Source organism: Clupea harengus, chromosome 18 (genome assembly GCF_900700415.2).
Source record: "Clupea harengus chromosome 18, Ch_v2.0.2, whole genome shotgun sequence".
Lineage (NCBI taxonomy): Eukaryota > Metazoa > Chordata > Actinopteri > Clupeiformes > Clupeidae > Clupea > Clupea harengus.
The window spans coordinates 24,399,257-24,421,756 of record NC_045169.1 but is presented as its reverse complement, the minus strand read 5'-3'; the positions used below and the strand labels follow the sequence as shown (position 1 = coordinate 24,421,756).

Sequence of the window (22,500 nt, the reverse complement as noted above, 5' to 3'; positions counted from 1 at the left end):
CAGGTGAGCTCGGGCACAAAATGCCGGTCAAAGATTTGAATGAGAGATTACTGAATACCGGGAGAAGTTGAATAGTTGAGTTGACATACTCTTCAACTTCAACTATATACACTATATACGTTTAAGTTTAATTAACCTATATATGGCTCAGTAGATCTTCTGACCCCTGTCCCACCACCAAGCATAAAAGATGGAGAAACAAGTTCATATTTAGTTTGTGGACTTTTTGGTGTATGTCTGTGCAGGGGGAATTGCCTAATACATTTGATAAAAAAAGTTTAGTTTAATATGGCAGTAGATCTAATATGTCTAATATGGTAACATTGTCCCAATGTGTTTGTCATGCAGAGGTGAACTGGGGCTTGTCTGTGCAGGCTAGGGTTAGAAAATAAGTATCTTTAAGGTAGTATATTTATACTGTGTGTGTGTGTGTGTGTGTGTGTGTGTGTGCGTGTGCGTGTGCGTGTGCGTGTGTGTGTGTGTGTGTATGTGTAGAGGTGAACTGGGGCTCGTCTGTGCAGGCTAGCACCTACAAGATGGCTCTGTCGTACTCAGTGTCTCTGTCAGGGGTGGAGGACCATGTCAAGAACTACAGGTGAGTTTAGACTGGAGTACTTGTGTGTAGAACCTTAAAGAACTACAGGTGAGTTTAGACTGGAGTACTTGTGTGTAGCACTACAGGTGAGTTTAGACTGGAGTACTTGTGTGTAGTACCTTAAACAGGCTTACATATAACAGAGAAGAACTACAGGTGAGTTTAGCAAAAGCAATGAGCTAGAGTCTGGACTGATGCTGTTGGCTACAAACTGTATTATTGTGAGTCGTTTGTGAGTATGTTTTATAAATCCTCAGGACAATGGGACGATAGATTTAAGAAGATAACACTAACCTCACTAACCTCTGGCTTCTTGTGGTTCTTTCTCTCAGGCCCCAGTGTCTGGTGCTAACAGGGCCCCCGGTTCTACGTCCAGCGCTGGTGGACTTTGTGGGTTCCTTCACTAAGAACATCAGTCTGATGATCTGTGGGGACATCCTCATGGTAGGCCCAAAGGGAAGGCTTCTTGAAAGGGAGGCCTTTGCTTTACTCATGAGACAGATCCAAAGTGGATTCAACTACATCTGCCCCTCCACCGTTTAATGACTTGATGAAATATGTGCTCTCGCTCTCTCTCTCTCTCTCTCTCTCTCTCTCTCTCTCTCTCTCTCTCTCTCTCTCTCCTCTCTCTCTCTTTCTCCCTCTATCCAAGGAGGATAAGATGGCTCTTGCCCAGCGCAGTACTGACAGTCTTGTGAAATGGCTAAACTGCCGAAAGGTTCGTTCCTTCTACACTCTGCTCAATGGAGACAGTCTGAGAGACGGAGCGCGGACACTTATGCAGGTGAATAATGATTAAATGATAATTTAACCCTGGACAAAACAGCCATTATATTCTTGCTTCATTTATTCTCCATTTACCAATTTACACATTTTAAAACAATACATGAGCGACATGTCCATGGCGCTAACAACTATGTGGCTTGGGCTTAAACCAGCTGTTCTCACATGTGGAGGAGAACCAGACACGTCCAACAACAGCAGTCCACCACAACGTGTGTGTGTGTGTGTCTCCAATGCCCTGTGCAAGGAAGTTGTGCTTTGCAACCACAGCAAGGAACAGAAGCTGAGAATTTGTTGTCTTGGTTGAAAATAGGGATACATCATCATATGTTCTGAGAGCAGTGGTATTAAAATCAGTTACACACTCAAGTCCCTTCACATATGTCAAATAAAGAATGACTTTAGATATGTATTATTGTTATTATATACATAATAATAAACAGCACTTTTGTCATGTTTAAATGTTCTTATATTGACTGTTTTTTTACTATAGGCCACAGGTCTGGAGTAAACTAAAGCCCAACACTCTGGTTATGGGATTTTAAGACAAACTGGAGAGAGTGCTCCCCCTACAGCCTGGAGGACTATGTGAACACTATCTAGTGAGTATCTAGTGAGCATCTAGTGAGCTGAAATAGTGATTGTCTTGTAGCTTGTCCTTGATTTCACCCACACTTCTCAGATACTTGTTTTTGTGATGAGTTCAGCTCAGTTCAGTCGGATGGATTTGATCTGAAACATTTGTTAATTCCTTACTAACATGAGTTTGATTTTGGCTGGGACTTTGTGTGCTTGCCTGTAAGTGAGCGTGCCTGGGTTTGAGTATCGACATGTAGGTCAAGTAATTATTTATTCAAAATCTCAAAGTACCCTTAATATCGATTTACCATCCCCCTGATCCCATTGTTATTTGTACATGTTCTTCTCCTTTATCTCGAGTCTTATCTTAACCTTGCGCCCTCGATTGTTTTAGTGATACATTTGACGCAAACTATGGCGTGTGCATTCTGAGAATGATGGAGGGCCTTGACATCACCGAAGAGATGTTATGTGAAGGTCAGGACTGCACTGTTCGCCTTTGCAAAATGTGTGTCTATGGTGACAGGGTACATTAAGGTTGTTCGCTCTGCAGGCCAAATGTAAGTGGGGTTTTAATGAGTTTGTTGTCACTGGACTGAAGCTGCTAATGGGGTGCCAGCTGATAAAAAGCCCCTGCCAGAGTGATCTGGGACGGCAAGAAATCAAGGCATGTGGTGGATAAATAATCACTTACTCTTACATCAATAACACATGACTGTAGTCGCTCATGTTACGGTGTCCAACACAGAGTTCCAAAAACCAGAAGCTAAGCGCTTGTAAATATCTTGGTAACTTCATTACCCAAGGCACTGGCATTATTATCAACATTACGCTTTAATTGCCATAATAATAATGATGAAAGTGATTATTAAAACAACCATGATTTAGCTGTCGAATGATGACGAGGAGGATAATAATGATGAAAGTGATTATTAAAACAACCATGATTTAGCTCCCGAATGATGACGAGGAGGATAATAGTGATGAAAGTGATTATTAAAACAACCATGATTTAGCTGCCGAATGATGACGAGGAGGGTAATAGTGATGAAAGTGATTATTAAAACAGCATCATTGATCAGTTCTTGTCAAAGATACCTGATCTTCTCTGTGCTCTTCAGATAATGCTGCCTTTGAACCAGATGAACCCCCCCAGCAACAGTGCACCGATGACACTGCTTCCACAGCGCCATCTCCTTCAGGTACAACATCTCAGTCATACGTGTCGATATCCGATAACAGATAACATACTGAGACCACCGCTGCTGACCAGTATCTGGTTTCCCCTGTGCTCAGATGCACACAACTCCCAGCAAGACCACCACATTCCCAGCAATCAGACCACTACAGTCTTCCAGAACAAACAAGGGAAGAGGACCGTTGACGTATACTGGATATCTGATGACGGAGGTGAATACGTATGCCTGTAGGCAAACATATCGAGCAGATTTGTGAACTATTCCTCCTCACAAATATGCCTGTCTGTCTGTCTGTCTGTCTGTCTGTCTGTCTGTCTGTCTGTCTGTCTGTCTGTCTGTCTGTCTGCCTGTCTGCCTGTCTGTCTGTCTGTCTGTCTGCCTGTCTGTCTGTCTATCTGTCTGTCTGTCCAGGTCTGACCCTGTTGATTCCGTACCTGCTGACTAGAAGGAAGCGCTGGCGCCATTGTAAGGTGCGTGTCTTCGTAGTGGGGCAACAGCAGACCATTGAGGAGGATCGCAAAGAGTGAGTTTGGGCAATACATTCTTTGACAAAGTTACAAGATAATTAATCTTAAAGACAGTTCTCTCTCTCTCTCTTTCTCTCTCTCTTTCCCTCTCTCTCTCTCTCTCTCTCTCTTCATCTCTTGTTCTCTAGCTTTCTTTCCCCAGCCATCTTTCTTTCATTCTTGCATAGTCACTCAGAAGAGCTAAACACAGACTTGTCAATATTAATACTCTTTTTAAAATCATACTTTCCCCCTTCTTCACTTTAGGATGGTGTGTTTGCTTCAAAGTTTTCGCCTGGATGTCCACGATGTCATCGTCATAACAGATAGCGAGCGCCCCCCACTGGCCAAAAGGTTTGCGTCTGGTTTTACACATCCCAGTAGTACTTGTGTCGGGTGTATAGGATTGCTGAATTTGGGTCTAAGCAAACAACTCATGTACAACTTTGTTGCAATGAAAGAACAAAATATCAAATAAAATAGGATTACAAAGGATTACATTTTTTTATGAACGTAGCTTTCTGTTTGAATCAAAATGAAATAAATTCCTTTCCAGAATAACATTAAACCTCTCTGTGTTCCCTTTTTCAGCCTGACGAGATTTGAGAACTCTATCGCCCCCTTCAGGCTGAGAAGTGGAGAGCAGGAGGGTGGCATTGTGCACCCAGGAAAGGCAGAGAGTCCCTGGAGGGTGTCTGACAAAGAACTGGATGCACTTAGACTCAAGGTGTGTGTGTGTGTGTGTGTGTCTGTGTGTGTGTGTGTGTGTGTTTTTTTGTGTATGTGTGTGTGTGTGTGTGTGGTGTGTCTGTGTATGTGTGTGTGTGTGTGTGTGTGTGTGTGGGGGGGGGGGGGGGGGGGTGTTTCTTTCACCTTGAACTAAAGAAATAATTTGTCTGTATCGTGACATTTGGAGTATTCAATATACCCCTCTTTCTCTGCTCTCTCTCTCTCACACAAACTCACTCACTCACTCTCTTCCCCTGTCAGTCTGAGAGGAAGGTGCGTCTGAATGAGATCATTCGGAGGAATTCCAAGCACGCTGCGCTGGTCATTGTGTGAGTATGGATCTGTGCACTCTGACACTGTAGGCCAGGCTCACTGTGTGTGTCACAGAGATAAGGAGAAGCACAACACTCTCTAACCCAGTCACATCCCAGAGGAGCGGCATTCGATAAATATCATCATACGTCATGTATGCTTAAATATAGACCATGAGGCTATAACAATATAAAGCAACATTGCATCAGATGTGATACATACCGTATCTGAAGAGATGTCATAAGCGCTGTGTTTAAATATGATGTTTACATTTAAATTGTACTCATCTGTGTGTTGTGTATGGATTGTGTGTGTCTGTGTGCATCCTATTGTTTATTGTGTCTGTGTATGTGTGTGTGTGTGTGTGTGTGTGTGTGTGTGTGTGTGTGTGTGTGGGTGTGTGTCTGTGTGTGTCTGCATGTGGGTGTGTGTCTCTGTGTGTGTGTGTGTGTGTGTGTGTCTCTGTGTGTGTGTGTGTGTGTGTGTGTGTGTGTGTGTGTCTGTGTGTGTCTGCATGTGGGTGTGTGTCTCTGTGTGTGTGTGTGTGTCTGTGTGTGTGTGTGTGTGTGTCTCTGTGTGTGTGTGTGTGTGTGTGTGTGTGTGTGTGTGTGTGTGAGTGTGTATTGTGTGTGTGTGTGTGTGTGTGTATGTGTGTATGTGTGTGAGTGTGTGTGTTTATGTGTGTGTGTGTGTGTGTGTGTGAGTGTGTATTTGTGTGTGTGTGTGTGTGTGTGTGTGTGTGTGTGTGTGTGTGCGTTCCTTCAGGAGTTTGCCTGTACCCCAGAGTGACTGTCCCAGCTCTCTCTACATGGCCTGGCTGGACTCTCTGACCTTTGGCCTCCACTGTCCAGCTCTGCTCATACGAGGCAACCAGCAGGATGTGCTCACCTTCTACTGCCAGTGAAGAGAAAGACACACTCCGCTTACGTCTGATTGGACCTCACTGCTTGCCGTTGTGATTTCCTCTTCCTGTTCAGAACGGAATGGATGAGAATCTAATAATTAATAGATTTCAGCTAACCAAAGATTATTTGGTCTATTTATGGAACTTACAGCTGCTGCCAAATAAATCAAGGACCTTAGAAAATATTTATATAAAAGTACTTAATTCAGAATTAATTCATGGTAATATTTAATTATCGTCACCGTTGTACAACACAGCTCCATAATGCAGCATGCGTTGTTTGAACTGATTTCTGATGGAACAGGTGGAGGTAGAGATATACATACAGATACGATGAAAGTGATTATTAAAACAACCATGATTTAGCTGCCGAATGATGACGAGGAGGATAATAGTGATGAAAGTGATTATTAAAACAACCATGATTTAGCTGCCGAATGATGACTGGGAGGATAATAATGATGAAAGTGATTATTAAAACAACCATGATTTACCTGCTGAATGATGACGAGGTGGATAATAGTGATGAAAGTGATTATTAAAACAACCATGATTTAGCTGCCGAATGATGACGAGGAGGATAATAATGATGAAAGTGGATGCTGGTGGTGATGATTTCTCAGGTTTGTTTAAAAAGAGAACTGGGTCTCAGTCTGTTTTTCTGCACTTAGATTGTCTGTCTAGAATAGCATGCATACTGCGTACTGATAATTTAGTGCAGTACAGTGCACACTAGACATGTTCGTTATGTCCTGTTGGAGTCTGTGGTCATTCTTGGCATTTGTGTGTAGAATCTGTGAAACCGTTTTGTTCTGTTCATGTATGTTTTGATGAAATTCTTGAGATGGGGTTTAATAGAGATATTTTCTTTTCCATCCTGGCATCCATGTGTTTTCTGTTTGTGTCTTTTGAATGGTGACAATCAATAGACGTCAACATTCCTTCTCCAACAGTATTTATTTGTTTGAGATTTCCACAAAGGTACGGTCAAGGCAAGCAAGACACTCAGTCTTGGTATGTTGCTTTTACGATTGATGGCTGAATAGGTAGAAGGCTACACTAATCAAACCCATTAGTTTGGAGAAGAAAACTGTATATTAACATACATATTATACAGACATATATAACATACATATATTGACATTAAAAGTTTTACAATACTGCATATAATAGAAACAAATAGTGTATTAAGTTATTATAACTACACATGCTGCAACTCTAAGAGGTTAAAGGCACTCATTGTGAATGGGATTCATATGTAACATAAGGCCTTTAACAATATACCATACCTTTGATATATTTATCATATCATGGCATCAAAGCCATGACCATATTAATATTCATCTAAACCATAATCTGAGTGACATTCTCCAAAAATGGCAATACTAAACTGTCTTAAAGATATTAAGGAATTATTTCACAGTATTTTCACGTTCCACTTTTGGTACCGTTCTCTGTCTATAGTTTCTCAAGCATCTAATGGTCACAGCTCTCCACTGGGTCAGGAAGTGATGTAACAAAGAAATGCCACCTGTTTTTTCAGGCAACAGGAAATTAGGTCACATAGCTAACCATAGTTCCATTACATAAACATGAAACAGGCAGATCAGTATTCAACTCTTATGGCCCTTTAGTCTAAAGCTATTTTAGCAGGTAGAGCGACAGCAGCAGCCCCCATCCAATGCACTTTGGCTGCTTGGCTTCAGAAGGCCAATAAGCAATCACAGTCTATTATAAGTCTATGTTCCCTACACATTTACTGCAAAAAGACATTCAACTTTCCCACTAAACACTTTCCTTCAGAAGCAAGAGTTGAGGTGAACAAACAAGTCACTCGTTGCAGGAGTTAATACCACCCATAGAGGCCCAGGCAATGAATGATAACAATAGGGAAGGTCCACCAGAGGTCCATTAAGGCCCAGCGGAGTGTGTCTTCCTCTTCACTGGCAGTAGAAGGTGAGCACATTCTGCTGGTTGCCTCGTATGAGCAGAGCTGGACAGTGGAGGCCACAGGTCAGAGAGTCCAGCCAGGCCATGTAGAGAGAGCTGGGACAGTCACTCTGGGGTACAGGCAAACTCCTGAAGGAACGCACACAGACAAAAAGGCATATCAATACAACTAATTCTAAAAATATACAGTTTATTTTTTAAAGAACACATTTTTCTGTATTAAGTGAGAAAGCAGACATCCCCTTCATAGCACTGAAACCTGACCTGGTATAATAATTCAAATAATTAATAGAATACCAATTTACAGGTTTTGGTTGTTTGTAATTCATTTTTTGGGTTGTCTATAACCTCATAAACACACTTTGAGCAGGAGACCTGCAGCCAGCGATCCATACTCACACAATGACCAGAGCAGCGTGCTTGGAATTCCTTCGAATGATCTCATTCAGACGCACCTTCCTCTCAGACTGGGTGATAGATTGAAAGAGAGCGAGGGAGGGGAGGGAGAGAGAGAAAGAGAGTATAAGGTATATTGAACATTCCATATATAAAATCCATATAAAATCGACACACACACACACACACACACACACACACACACACACACACACACAGACCTTTGGTCTTAAGGCTTCCAAGTCCTTGTCTGAAACCTTCCACGGACTCTCTCTCCGCAACTCCTGCACAGGTACGTCACGATGTTCTTCCTCCTTTAGCCTGAAGGGGGCGAGAGAGTCCCCAAAACGCTTCCAACTGTTGAAGGAAATTGTACCCAGACAAATGAGAGTGGAACTTCACATTAACACTCGACATCAACACTCCTGAAAGGGACACCACTTACTTCTTAGGGAGTGGAGCTTTTTTGCTGTCCGTCACAACAATAACATCAGCTACATCCAATCGAAACTTTTTCAGCAATGACATCATCCTGTCGGGACGAATGAATGAAATGAACGATCAATAAGACAAAAGCATAAGCCCAGCCACACAGGGCAGATGGTTCGCATGACATCAGAGTTTATTGAGCTGAAACTCACTCTGTGCGCTCCTCATCCATGGTCTGCTGGTCACCCACAATAAAGACCCTGACTTTGCAGTGATGCCAGCGCTTCCTTCTAGTTATAAGATAGGGAATCAACAGTGTGAGACCTAAGGGGGAAAAAAGACACAGAAAAAAAAAATCACTTGGAAAACAGCTTTGTCAAAATTGGAATTAAAAACTGAAAAACTTCAGGGTACTTTTCCACTTATTTTTGGCTAAATGAATTGAAGTGTAACTAAGCACTAACCAGACAGAAAGAAAGCATTAACAATGTTGTGTTATTGTTTCTGGTAAGCACTAACCAGACAGGAAGAAAGCATTAACAATGTTGTGTTATTGTTTCTGGTAAGCACTAACCAGACAGAAAGAAAGCATTAGCAGTGTTGTGTTACTGTTTGTGGTGTGCCTCTCACCTCCGTCATCAGAGATCCAGTAGATGTCTACTGTCTTCTTCCCCTGTTTGTTCTGGAAGACTGTCCTGGTCTGAGCAGTAGGAGGCACATCTTCATGGTCTGAGAGGAAGAAAGATGATCACAAATGTGTCTTTGTGTGTGTGTGTGTGTGTATGTGTCTTTGTGTATGTGTGTGTACATATGTCTTTGTGTGTGTGGTGTGTGTGTGTGTGTGTGTGTGTGTGGTGTGTGTACGTGTATTCTTTGTGTTTGTGTGTGTGTGTGTGTGTTGTACGTGTATTTCTTTGTGTTGTGTTTGTGTGTGTGTGTGTGTGTGTGTGTGTGTGTACATGTGTCTTTTGTGGTGTGTGGTGTGTGTACAGGTGTCTTTGTGTTTGTGTGTGTGTATACAGGTGTCTTTGTGTTTGTTGTGTGTGTGTGTGTGTGTGTGTGTGTGTGTACATGTGTCTTTGTGTTTGTGTGTACATGTGTGTGTGTTGTGTCTTGGTGTGTGTGTGTGTGTGTGTGTGGTGTGTGTGTGTGTACATGTGTCTTTGTGTGTGTGTGTGTGTGTGTGTGTAACAGGTGTCTTTGTGTTTGTGTTGTGTGTGTACATATGTCTGTGTGTGTGGTGTTGTGTGATGTGCATGTGTGTGTGTGTGTGTGTGTGTGTGTGTGTGTGTGTGTTGTGTGTGTGTGTGTGTGTGAGACTCACCTGACTCTCTGTCCATGTCATTACTAGGCCATGTTTGCCCGGCCTCACTGGCATCAAAGGCTGGGTTCACTGAAGAGAGCTCCTCCTCTGTGTCTTTCACCCACAAGAAAGAAGAAATAAAAGTAGAATTAAACAATCACATACACACACACACACACACACACACACACACACACACACACACACACACACCCCTACCCCACTTAGGACAGTCAGATCACCTTTCACTGCTCCTCATCCCGGCATACACACCGCTCAGGAGGAAGACAAAACCTTACATTAAGAACATAAAAATCTGGCCCGAGGGAGCTCTCTCTCAACTGCAGGACTGCTTTGAACATACAGTGTGGGACATATTCGAACAACAGGACCTGGAGGAATATACAGGAACTGTACTGTCCTACATCAATCATTGTACAGACACTGTGACTGCAGCCAAAAGGATTCGGGTGTATCCTAACCAGAAACCCTGGATGACAAGCAAGGTCAAGACCCTACTCCAGGAGCGGAACTCCGCCTTCAGGTCAGGTGACAAGGCCCTTTACAGTACTGCTAGAGCCAACCTGAAGAGAGGCATCAAAGATGCCAAGAAGGCTTATAAGGAAAAAATCGAAGACCATCTCACTAATAATAATCCAAGGAGAGTGTGGCAGGGAATTCAAAACATCACCAACTACAAGAACAGCAACACCAGCACTGTCCACGCTGATGCCTCACTGGCAGAGGAACTTAATCATTTCTTTGCCCGTTTTGAGGTCAACAGGCCCACCACAATTGCACTGACTCCACCAACCCCCAGCAGCCACACTCTCACCCTACAAGAACACGAGGTGAGATGTGTGCTCAAATCAGTGAGTACAAGAAAAGCTGCTGGCCCCGACGGAGTATCTGGAAAGGTACTCAATTCCTGTGCCAACCAACTCGCTGGGGTCTTCACTAAGATCTTTAACCTTTCTCTCACTCTAGCCACCATCCCACCCTGCCTAAAATCAGCTATCATCATCCCCGTCCCTAAGAAACCAGCCATCAACAGCTTGAATGACTATAGACCGATTGCACTTACACCTGTAATCATGAAGTGCTTTGAGAAACTGGTTTCACGGCACATCAAATCAACCCTTCCCCCCACATTTGACTCGCATCAGTTTGCTTACAGAGCAAACAGGTCCACGGAAGATGCCATCGACGTAGCCCTCCACACCGCACTGAGCCACCTGGAACTCCGTGGAACCTATATAAGAATGCTCTTCATTGACTACAGCTCAGCTTTTAACACTATCATCCCTGACATACTAGTCAGCAAACTAACTGCACTAGGCCTCTCCCCCTCCATCTGCACCTGGATAAAGGACTTCCTCTCAAACCGCCCACAAACTGTAAAACTCGGTCCCCACCTTTCCTCCACCATCACTCTAAGCACTGGCTCTCCACAAGGCTGTGTGCTGAGCCCACTACTGTACTCCTTGTACACCCATGACTGTACTCCAACCCATCCCACCAACACCATCATTAAATTTGCTGACGACACCACCGTGATCGGGCTCATATCAGAAGATGACGAATCAGCGTACAGGGATGAAGTACAGAAACTGACAGTGTGGTGCTCAGACAACAATCTGTCACTGAACACCACAAAAACGAAAGAATTAATTCTGGACTACAGAAGGCAAAGTGCAGTTCCGGCCCCACTCTACATCAACGGGGACTGTGTGGAGAAGGTCCACACCTTCAAATTCCTAGGAGCCAATTTATCAGATGACCTCTCATGGTCTGTCAACACCTCAGAGACAGTAAAAAAGGCACAGCAGCGACTACACTTCCTGAGAGTACTCAGGAAAAACAACCTGGAGTGTAAACTGATGGTGGCCTTCTACCGCACCACTATCGAAAGTGTACTAACCTACTGCATCTCGGCGTGGTACTCCGGTTGCACCGCAGCAGACAAGAGAGCCCTCCAAAGGGTCATCAACACAGCACAAAAAATCACTGGCTGCTCACTGCCCTCCCTGGAATCCATTGCCCGCTCCCGCTACCTTAGCAGGGCCAATAACATCTTAAAAGACTCCTCTCACCCAGGCCACCACCTGTTTACTCTCCTGCCCTCAGGCAGACGGTACAGATCCTTTAGAGCAAGGACCACGCGTCTTAAGAACAGTTTTTTCCCGACAGCCATCAGAACTCTAAATACCGACATGCACTAAACACTAAGCACTTTATTGACTACAAGTCACATACCATCTCAGTCACCTTACACATGTGCATAAACAAAGCTGTATTAATTGATGTATTTATTGAAGTACTTTAGTCTATGCCACCGCACTTTGTTCTACTCTTAATGTATATATATATTTTTTGGGGGGCTGTTCCTACTGTTTTTGGATAGTTGTAGTATTGTTATGTTATATGTTTTTGTTGTGTTATATGTTGTCCCTCGTCACACCAACAGGAGAAGCACTCAAAATTTCCCAAAGGGCTAAACAGCTAGCTAGTTATTAGCACTCTAGCTTGCTCAGGAGAGTTTAGCTCTAATAAGACACAGCAATTATTCACGATTGTATCAATTGTATATCTATGTTTTCTCTGGCGACTGTTGTCGCATCCATCAGTACAACAAATCCCGGGCATTTTGAACTCTCTGTAGGTTGTGACCGTTAACAGCTCGCTAGCTATTATCATTTTAGCTTGCTCAGGAGAGTATAGGCTGTCGGTAGGAAAACTGTATGATCAGGGAAAGTGTATTAAAACCGGATGTCGTCACTTTAAGCCGGTCTCTGGTTGGATAAAGCTTTTCAGCAGAAATGGACAAGGACCTTTGATTTATTCTGTAGGAACCATGCCGATGCCTGACTTTTAATATTGTGTGACGTTGTTGAAGTTCAAGTTCAACATTAATAGCGATTGAATTACCCTTGTGTCGTGTAATCGCTAGCGGTAAATAAACGTTAATAACTTGAATGACTGATTAAGGATATATGTTACACATCACAAACACATGTAATCGATGGGTTTTGGGGGAAATGAGGTAATTGGTTAGCTTAAATTGCAGTATCTTAGGCGAGCTAATTGACCTGGCTAGCTATAGCGGAATTAACAGTGCTAGCTTTGTGTTTGGTCATATAGCTTCGTAAAAGTTCGGTTAACAAGTCACTTGTGTGTTTAGTTGTATGACTTCGTAAAAGTTCGGTTAACAAGTCAATTGAGCATTAAGCCACCTGACTATAATGGGTCTATTCATATTAGCATGCTAACGTTAGACTTATTAGCAGCGAGGCTAGCTAGCTACTATGTGTTCCAATGGATTGTTGGTCTAAGCGTTAGCTTCAGTTAAGTCCTACAATAGGACAATACTCTGCAACATTCGTGTACCACATGGACAACTAACCGAGTCAATGTAGACATAGGTTAACAAGTCACTTGTGTGTTTAGTTGTATGACTTCGTAAAAGTTCGGTTAACAAGTCAATTGAGCATTAAGCCACCTGACTATAATGGGTCTATTCATATCAGCATGCTAACGTTAGACTTATTAGCAGCGAGGCTAGCTAGCTACTATGTGTTCCAATGGATTGTTGGTCTAAGCGTTAGCTTCAGTTAAGACCTACGTGTACCACATGAACAACTAAACGAGTCAATGTAGACATATAAAAAGTTGTGTAGATAGCTTTATTCACATAAGCCGTATAACTTCACAAAAATAATAATAATTTAAAGAAAACCGATCGTTTGCATGCCAGGCGATCAACACAACTTCTCAACTAAAAAGTAAAGGTCCTTGTCCATTTCTGCTGAAAAGCTTTATCCAACCAGAGACCGGCTTAAAGTGACGACATCCGGTTTTAATACACTTTCCCTGATCATACAGTTTTCCTACCGACATAGGCTAACAAACGTGATGTTCCCAATGCTGTTTGTCTGTTGCATAGCAACAGCCACACATTCGGGACTATAGACCTAATCAGAATGTTTGTAAACAAAGGTTGCCAAGGTACTTCCGGGTGGCTAACTGTCATCCTGTCAACAGTTGTTAGTATAGTAGCATAGCATAGTAGTTTATAGTTGTTCTGCCTCTAGGCATTTCATTTGAATTGTCGAATTTGTAAAAAATTCAGTTTCATCCAGACTTTGATTTTGACGTTGTAATTTTGAGCCGTGCAGGAAGTAGGCAGGTAAAATTGTTCAGAATAATGTAGAAACGGCAGGCTGACGGTCATTACACCGGAGAGATTCCTTATTACAGGTTGATTCCCCAGCAGAGGCATCGCTGTATCTTGTTATAACTAAGTTAATTTCATTGTTTAAAAACGTAGTTATAATGCTAAAAAAGGCAATGTTAAAACGTGGATGCTATTAGGAAATGTTAACAGTTAGCTTAACATGTGCTTTCTTTACTTCATGGAACTAGGTGACTTGGCTAATTGCAACATTTAGCTTTTTGTGTTCTAGTTTACTCTTTCACCCTTTGATCACTTGAATTTATTGTCGTGGATTCAGTACAATTTGAAGAATAAATCTGCAAACAAGAATACAAGACATTCTTCATCTTTATGAATATAAGAGAGTTTAGCTCGCTGTCTAGTTGAAGTTATCACACCTCAACGAGGACAGTACAATAGTAGTTAATTTACGAATCGATTAACGTCATGCCGAAGACGTGTTGTGTTTGGGGTTGTAATACCAGATGTACCAAGGAATGTAAAGAATTAGGTTTAGGCAACCAACCACTCATGAACGGATTTGCGGAAGACATTTTCTCACAGGTCATTTATAAAACGTTTTTGTTGGGTTGCTGTTGGGTAGCATAACGGTAGCATATCGTGCAAGCTTGCTAGAGTGATAATGCTAGTCCCGTTGTTGTAAATAAACAAACCACAGACAGTGGCGTGATCTGGCTTGGCTATGATACGGTTACTTAATCTTTTTTTATAATGCAGGTCGGCCAAACCCTGATGCTGATCACACTGATTTTGCCCAATCACAACACCTGGGACCTGAGTTAGCTAACTCCAGTCCAACCACATCTGCTAAGAGAGCACACACCCTCAAAACTGCTCATCTACAATACAATGACAACGTTTTCAATACTGTCAATAAGATAGATAGATATGTACTTTATTAATATCTGAATGGAAACATTCTTGTGTCCAGACAGATAGCTGGAAAGCTACAAACAGTCCTGAAAATTGTTCATCGTTAAGTTGGATATTGTAGCGATCTCAGTCGCTACGAGTTTGATACAATAAACCGTTACAATATGACCGTTACTCGCTAACAAATATCAACAGCAACGACATCGGGAACATCTCTTTTTTCAGTTCACAAGATCATACTCATAAAACGTGTTGTTATCATATTCACAATTATGAATAAACGTGTTTGTAGCCTGGTTAAATTACATGGAAAATCCTGTTGGTTTGTTAAGGTTTACTATGGGCAGGGGCGACGTTAGCCACCCGGAAGTAAGTTATTTGTTGTTGTGACGTCACGTTGAATTGTCGTATTTTCTCTAGAGTCTAGGCTACTGAAATGCGATACACAACGTTTGGTGGCTATTACAAATATTTTGTGCTGAAAGGCAGCTTACTATTTAGTTACTATTTATAATGTTGCTGGCAACCGTATTATAAAAGCAATAAGGTATGTGTATAATAAGGTGAAATACTCTCTGTTAGACCACAGGAATAACAGCCTGTTTAGGGTTTATAAGGTGAAATACTCTCTGTTAGACCACAGGAATAACAACCTGTTTAGGGTTTATAAGGTGAAATACTCTCTGTTAGACCACAGGAATAACAGCCTGTTTAGGGTTTATAAGGTGAAATACTCTCTGTTAGACCACAGGAATAACAACCTGTTTAGGGTTTATAAGGTGAAATACTCTGTTAGACCACAGGAATAACAACCTGTTTAGGGTTTATAAGGTGAAACACTCTCTGTTAGACCACAGGAATAACAACCTGTTTAGGGTTTATAAGGTGAAATACTCTGTTAGACCACAGGAATAACAACTTGTTTCCACTTTGCTCTGTGGTTAACCACTTTGAGTGTTTTTGTATTGTAGTTATGGTTATTGTCCACTGGCATGGTTGTTCCAGCACACTTGGAACTTGTACTGTAACATCCTAAAAGTGAAGTGAAGAGTGATTCAGCCTCTTCTTGACATTAAGACTCTTCTTGACATTAAGACTACTCTTGACATTAAGACTGCTCTTCACATTAAGACTGCTCTTCACATTAGGATTATTCTTTTGATATATCTTTACATCAAATTTGTGCTCTTTTGTATTACTGATTGCACGGAATAAAGACAATAACTGAATTAGTTTATGTGAAATGTCTTAACCAAATGAAATTTGGAATCTTTCTCCCTCTCTCTCTCTCACACACACACACATCTGCGTCCAAGACTCCTTAGAGTCTAAATGGTAAAGTTTTCAGATATCACATTCAATCCATAAATCACAGCAGTCATGCTTGACCGAAGACACAACAAGTTATTATCTTGTAAAATGACAGAATTTATTATGCATATTTGATGTATATTGTCAATGTGTGTTGTTTATTGTTAAATACATTGCCAAATACACAAAATACTAATAGTCCTGAGATGTAGATATGCATTAGTTGTACGTATATTTTATTTGCTATTTTATTGTGAATTTCCCTTATTTTGGATACAAACGAGTAGAACGTCATTAAAAGGAGGCTTACAAATCTGAAATTATGCATAGTTGCTTACAAAACTGTCATAATGAGAATGACTTGCCTCTTTAGAAAGGTTTAAATCAAAATAAATGAGAATCAAATGTTTGCAAAAAGTATTATTAACATTTCTGTCAGGCCGGTCAATTCTGTAACCATGTTGCGTCACCATAAGCATACGTTTAGAAAATAAAAGTAACTTGTTTAGGAATATCTTTTACAACACATTTCACAGATATTTGCCCTTCAAATTGCCATATTTACAGAGTTCATATTATGTGAGACCTCTGGAAATTTCGTAAGGCAACTAACAATACAACCAATTAGTCAGAATGGTTAATACATGAAGACATTTTAACACCATGAACAAGTCATTATTAACCTGGCAAAAGGAAGTGACATCATAACTTGCTGTACTGCTCTACTTTCACTGAAGCTCTCACTGGTAACATCCTCAGAGGAGAGAGTTTACAGCCAGTATCAAAGTATGGAAACAGTCTCTCAGTGAAAGTGTGTGTGAGAGTGTGTAGGTGTGTGTTATTATCAGGGTCAGAGAATGACAGCTCTCCTCTGTCCCAGTCCAGCTGCACTCTGATCCTCTGGAGTTTCTGCTTCACTGTGAGGAGAGTGTGGTGCTGTGGTTGAGAAACTGCTCCATATTTTCCATCATAATAATACACATACCACCGTCCACGCATGGGGGTAAAGGTTCCCTTCCTCTGGACAGACTCTGCCATCACACCCACACCCCACCATGTGTTCTCTCCAACCTCCACATCCCAGCAGTGAGTCCCTGAGTAAAAGCCCTCAGAGCCCAGGACACTGGCATACTCATCAAATCTCTCTGGGTTATCAGGAAGCTGCTGTCTCCCATCACCAAATCTCACACTGGTCAGATCGTCAGACAGGATCAGACTTACGGCTGCAGTGTTGGGATCCAGAGTCACAGGAGCTGCAGAGTGAGAAACACAAATGGTTTAGGTGGAAAGAACACACAAAAATAGATACATACACATATCTTTGTGTCTTTGTGTCTGGATTGAGATAGGCCAGAAGTGGGCGTGGCTTATGCTGGAAGTCATGTTAAATCAGACACATCTTAGTCTAATAGTCATTGGTAATGCAATTGGTGTGTTTTCAAAGCATCACATTGATTTATTAAGTGTATTTATTTATTATACTCATACTGTACTTTTCAACTCTCTTTTCTTTTCTTTTCTCATTAACTGTCTGAACCCCCCAGCTTGTCCAAATGTCTGTGGTACAGTGAACCACATCGCCCTCCATGCTTAACAGGGATTTCCTCACCTTTGCTTTAACATCACAGTACAGGTTTGGTCCAACTGTACATGAGAAATGTCTGCGTGAAGGTACCCTGTAGCATAGTGCAGTGACAGTTAGGAGCTTACGGAAACACGTGTTTTCAACAATTTAGTAGGGCAAGAGGTCCTGGCAAATCATTTCATCCAAAGTTTGCTTGACAGTCGGGTGGTTGTCTGTGTATGGTGTTTTTGAATTGAACACAGCCGTTATTGGTGGTTGTGTCTGTGTATTATCCACTGCTGGGGGGGCCTGGGCAGACATGGTCACAAAGGGATGTTTGAGATGCATATGGTTATGCATTACTGATGTTGTTAGGTGTTTCACATCCCTGCCTTATTATTGTGGACTTGTACAATTTGCAGCTGACTTTAGTCCCATCAGCTGGGCTGGTTGTAAAGTGCTCCCAGATAGCACTGGTGGTTCGAGGGGTGCTGTAGAGTCCATTGCTAGGTCCTAAAATAGCGTGTGTGTGTTTGTAGGCCTACTTTTATTATATTTACATGCTATTATTCATTGGCTACATAAGCTGTTTTTAATCAATTGCATTGTGTGAAACCTTAGCTAGCCTACTAATATCAAATGAATAGCCTAATCTTAATCATGGCCAGAGGACACCTATTTAACGTGTTTTATACAATTACCTTTACTCTAGACCCTGTACCGTGTTAGTGTTCTGAAAGTGTCTTACAGATAATGGCATAATGATAATTGCTTTGTCTTATTGAAGTGTATGCTGCCAGTTTACACACACCTCACCAGCTGCTGCCTACACTGATCTGATGATGAAGAAATAGTTCTTCACACAAATAGAACTTTAAAAATTCAGGCCTCAGCCGTCAACGTACTACTTGCTGATTTTCAGTTGATGAACTTCGTTATGAAAAGTGAACAGGAATGGAATGCGGAATCAGAGGCACACATTTTTTTTTGCGGTCCTTATAAAGAATGGGATGATCCATTCAAGTCAATGGAACTTTCTGCAACATTCTGGGGATAAAATGGTTTAATGCAAAAGACCAATTTCCAATAACTTAATAAATGCACAGACTAAAGGTAAAAAACATTTGATTATTATAGTGTGTGTGTGTGTGTGTGTGTGTGTGTGTGTGTGTCATTGTCTAAAATTAGTCTAAAAACTAAATGCAAGGATCTGTGGATCTCTGTCTCTGATCCCTCTCTCTCTCTCTATTCTCTCTCTGTCTGTTTGTGTCAGTGTGTCTGTCTGTGTCTCTTTCAGTCAGTACTCACTATATTGGACAATCCCATATGAAGTCTTTTCAAAACAGTAGGATGAGACAAGTAAGCTAACCGAGTTCAGGCAGGAGCAACACAGTTCCTTACATTTCCTTTAGTCCCTCAGTGAGGAAAAAAACATACGCTGCAGCCCCCAAAAAACGTTGGTCATGCACGACAAAAGAAAATGTCTGAAGTGTACTGGTATCATGCTGTCAAAGCATGAAAAGGCTACATTACCACACACCCTGGCACATCCATAGCAATGGAAGATCACATTTCCCTCCGTCATTCTGAATCCTCCATTTATAGACATGGGAGAACGATACAGTTCACTGGAGAAACAGTTCACTGGAGCATCCTTAATAATACTCGTTCAATTGCATTCTGCTCACTTTAACAATGTCTTCTGATTGAGATTCACTGTATCCTCATCAATTCTTAAACTCAACTAAAATATCCCAAACAATTCTGACTCATTTTCTTTTTCACCCGTAGACCTGCGTCTACACACTCTTCATCACTTCCGCTCTCCTCCAGTTCCCCCTTCCACTTGGCAGCTCTTTTGATCTCTTCACTTGTCTTCATATTTCTTTTGGAGGTTCTTTCTGCTCCTAATTTTGTAAAGCACATTGAATTGCTTGTCTGTCTGTCTGTCTGTCTCTCTTTCTCCCTATGTGAAGGTGTGTGTATTTGTGTTTGAAAGGGATATATTTCTTTTGGCAGTTAGTTTTGCTCTTATTTATGTAAAGCACATTGCATTGCCTCCGTTTATGAAATGTGCTCTATAATTAAACTTGTGTCCGTCCATCCGTTTGTTTATCTCTATGTGAGTGTGTGTGTGTGTTTGTATGTGTGTGTGTTTTTTGTGTGTTTGAAATGGATATATACACTTACTGTATTGAACAATCTCCTGCATCTTCTCCCAGACTCTGAATTTCAGGTTGCCCAGGTGTTTTGCCACATTGATCAGAGCTCCTGAAACCCTCTCTGGATCCTGCAGTGTGCACTGGGCTCTGGAATAACATTCAGGAGTCAGTGCTGCTGTGGGTTTGGGTTCAGAACCACAGAGAAGAGAGAGACAGGAGGCAGATCACTCACCTCTCCACTGTGCTCTTGTAGTTCTGTGAAAAACACCAAAGAACAAAAGATGTAAAGCATTGACATTAACGCTTGACATTAAATTCACCTACACTAACCACTTAAGGGAAACTTAAGCAAACTATCCATGCCAGTAATGCTTCCAGGATCTCAACACTACCATTAATTAATATATCAAGTAATATGAAAAACAGGAACTTCTAAATCAGTATTATTTGCCGTCTTTATGGTTAAGTGTATAGGTTCAGATTATTATTGTTTACATAAGGCATAGCTTTTTAGCCACTGACCCATTCATGGAACCCTATATTATTATCATTTCCATACATACAGTGTATAAACCTGTTTTCTTTGTGGAATCAGAAATGATTTACTCCTGTTAAAGACACTGCTTTAGGAAAAAAGAAAAACAGGACCGGTTCTTACCTGCAGGAATGTGATGTCATCATTTATCATCTCCTCTTCTATGGCCTGATTGTGTCTGAAAGAGATGAGATCTCTCTGCTCATCTTCTCAATCTTCTCCTTCATCATCTGACTCTTCTGCTCCTCTTCCTCCCTCAGTGCAACTATCCTGGCTGCCTCTTCATCTCGTAGAAACTGGTGCAGCTTCTCAAACTCCTCCTTGATCTGTTTCTCTGTGTGCTGGGTCTGAGTCTGGATGATCACACATACAGTAATAAAAAAGTTATTTTTCTTGTTGCTGAAATGAAAACTCCTGTGTCTAATCTGGTCCATATCTCACCTTAATGTGCGCTGCTGTTTGGTCACAGATGAGTTTAACTTCTTCAAAGGTCTTGAATTTATTTCTTAGGGGCTCCAGTTTGATCTCGAGTTCCTCCTGAAATACACACACACTTTACTGGGTAACAACTACTGCAGTAAACACAGGTGTAAAGATTTGCACTCTACTGGTGTTGACATTGAGTAATTACGGAGGAAGGCATCTGCATATTTAATTCCTAATTAATTCTTCATAGAGAACATTACGTGTAAGCATTTTAAACTCATCTGAGCATTCATACCTTAATATCTAGTGCAGCCTCATTGATGGGACTGAAGTTGTGGGTTTTGTGAGTTTTTGAGTCCCGACACACCAAACACACAGGCTGTTTATCCAGACAGAAGAGCTTGAGTTTCTCACTGTGCAGACTGCAGAGCACCTCAGACCCTGCTGAAGCTCTCTGACTTCTCTCCTGTAAGAAGGTCTCACAGAGGTTCCTTAACGCCATGTTAGTAGGGTAGATTTGCTTTGAACACTTTCTCCTGCAGTAGGGACATTCTCTGGATCCTTTGCTCTCCCAGAACTGCTGCAGACAGGCTTTACACACACTGTGAGCACAGGTCAAAAGGACAGGATCCTTGAAGAAGTCACAGCATATAGGACAGCAGAGATCCTCTTCAAGTTTAGAAGCCATTTTGTCTTTCCACTATACTGTCCTTTCTGAAAGCTGTTTGACCAGCTTTGCTCTCACTTTCAGCAGTCTAAGAAGTCGAGTCAGTCCATAACTCTGAGTCTTCCCTGTTTCAAACTTTGATCCACAAGAACTTCAGCCTTACCAGCTTCACTTTAAGCCCAAACAGTTTTCCTCTTTAGTCTAAACACAGTTTTTAAAAGACGGAGAATCAACCTGCAGTCAACTTCACCTCCTGTGGTGTCAGGCAGTTTGAGGGAGTGACTATGGGAGAAGGAATTTAAGGATCGGCTGTAGTTGCCAGACCAGTTCCCCTATCACTGCTGACTGACTTCCTGGAGTTCAGTTAAAGTCCCAGTTGTGGGTGTGGACTGTACCTGCCAGAGACACAGAGACTGACCCCAGATCAGTGGAGTATACACAGGTTTTGATCCTGAAGTTCAGGTTACAATTAGACAGGCAAGACGTAATGAGTAAAGATGAGTAATGATAGTATATAGAAAAGGAATACCACCAGTATGTGTGATGTGATGTGATTCAGATTAATATGGGGAATATGAGTAATGTTAGTATATGGAAAGGGAATATCACCAGTACGTGTGATGTGATGGGGAATATGGGGAATGTGTAGCAAGTTTCCTCTTCTTTGGCGTGGTGTGTTGGGGGGTAACCAACACAAGGGATGCCAACAAAATGAACAAGCTGGTAAGGAAGGCTGGTTGTGGTGGGAATAGAACTGGACAACCTGGAGGCGGTTGCGGAGGAGAGGACGAGGAGGAAGCTGGATGCTATCCTGAGGAACCCCTCCCATCCCCTCTATGACGAGCTACAGCAGATGGGGAGCACATTCAGCCACAGACTGATCCCTCCTCGGCACACCACAAAGCTTTGGCCAGTCCTTTGTACCAGTAGCCATCAGACTCCACAATCGAACATAACTTTATCTAATTTACGCCAGCTGACTTTGTAACCTGACGGGTACAGGTGCAGCATCGCTCTTAACCGAGCCGCTCACAGCACCTCCG

At 41.9% G+C, this 22,500-nt stretch overlaps 2 protein-coding genes, 1 long non-coding RNA gene and 1 pseudogene across 4 annotated transcripts in view; 3 read left to right on the top strand and 1 right to left on the bottom strand.

Annotated features, from left to right (window-relative positions):
* The window catches only part of LOC105898406, a 12,984-nt pseudogene extending 7,312 nt beyond the window's left edge, over positions 1-5,672 (top strand).
* The window catches only part of LOC105898408 (heavy metal-binding protein HIP-like), a 249,655-nt gene that overhangs the window by 166,805 nt on the left and 60,350 nt on the right, over positions 1-22,500 (top strand). The gene's annotated exons all lie outside the window — the stretch shown is intronic.
* Positions 7,068-8,406, bottom strand: LOC116224579. The gene is made up of 3 exons (XR_006152978.1): positions 8,175-8,406; positions 7,957-8,024; positions 7,068-7,686 (listed from the first exon to the last, which is right to left on the bottom strand). It is a non-coding gene; the product is annotated as an uncharacterized LOC116224579 (long non-coding RNA).
* Positions 21,955-22,500, top strand: part of LOC116224578 (solute carrier family 12 member 3-like) — a 13,291-nt gene continuing 12,745 nt past the window's right edge. Inside the window, exon 1 of the mRNA XM_031584751.1 lies at positions 21,955-21,958. Coding sequence (XP_031440611.1) covers positions 21,955-21,958 — 4 coding nt within the window. The remainder of the gene's footprint in view (positions 21,959-22,500) is intronic.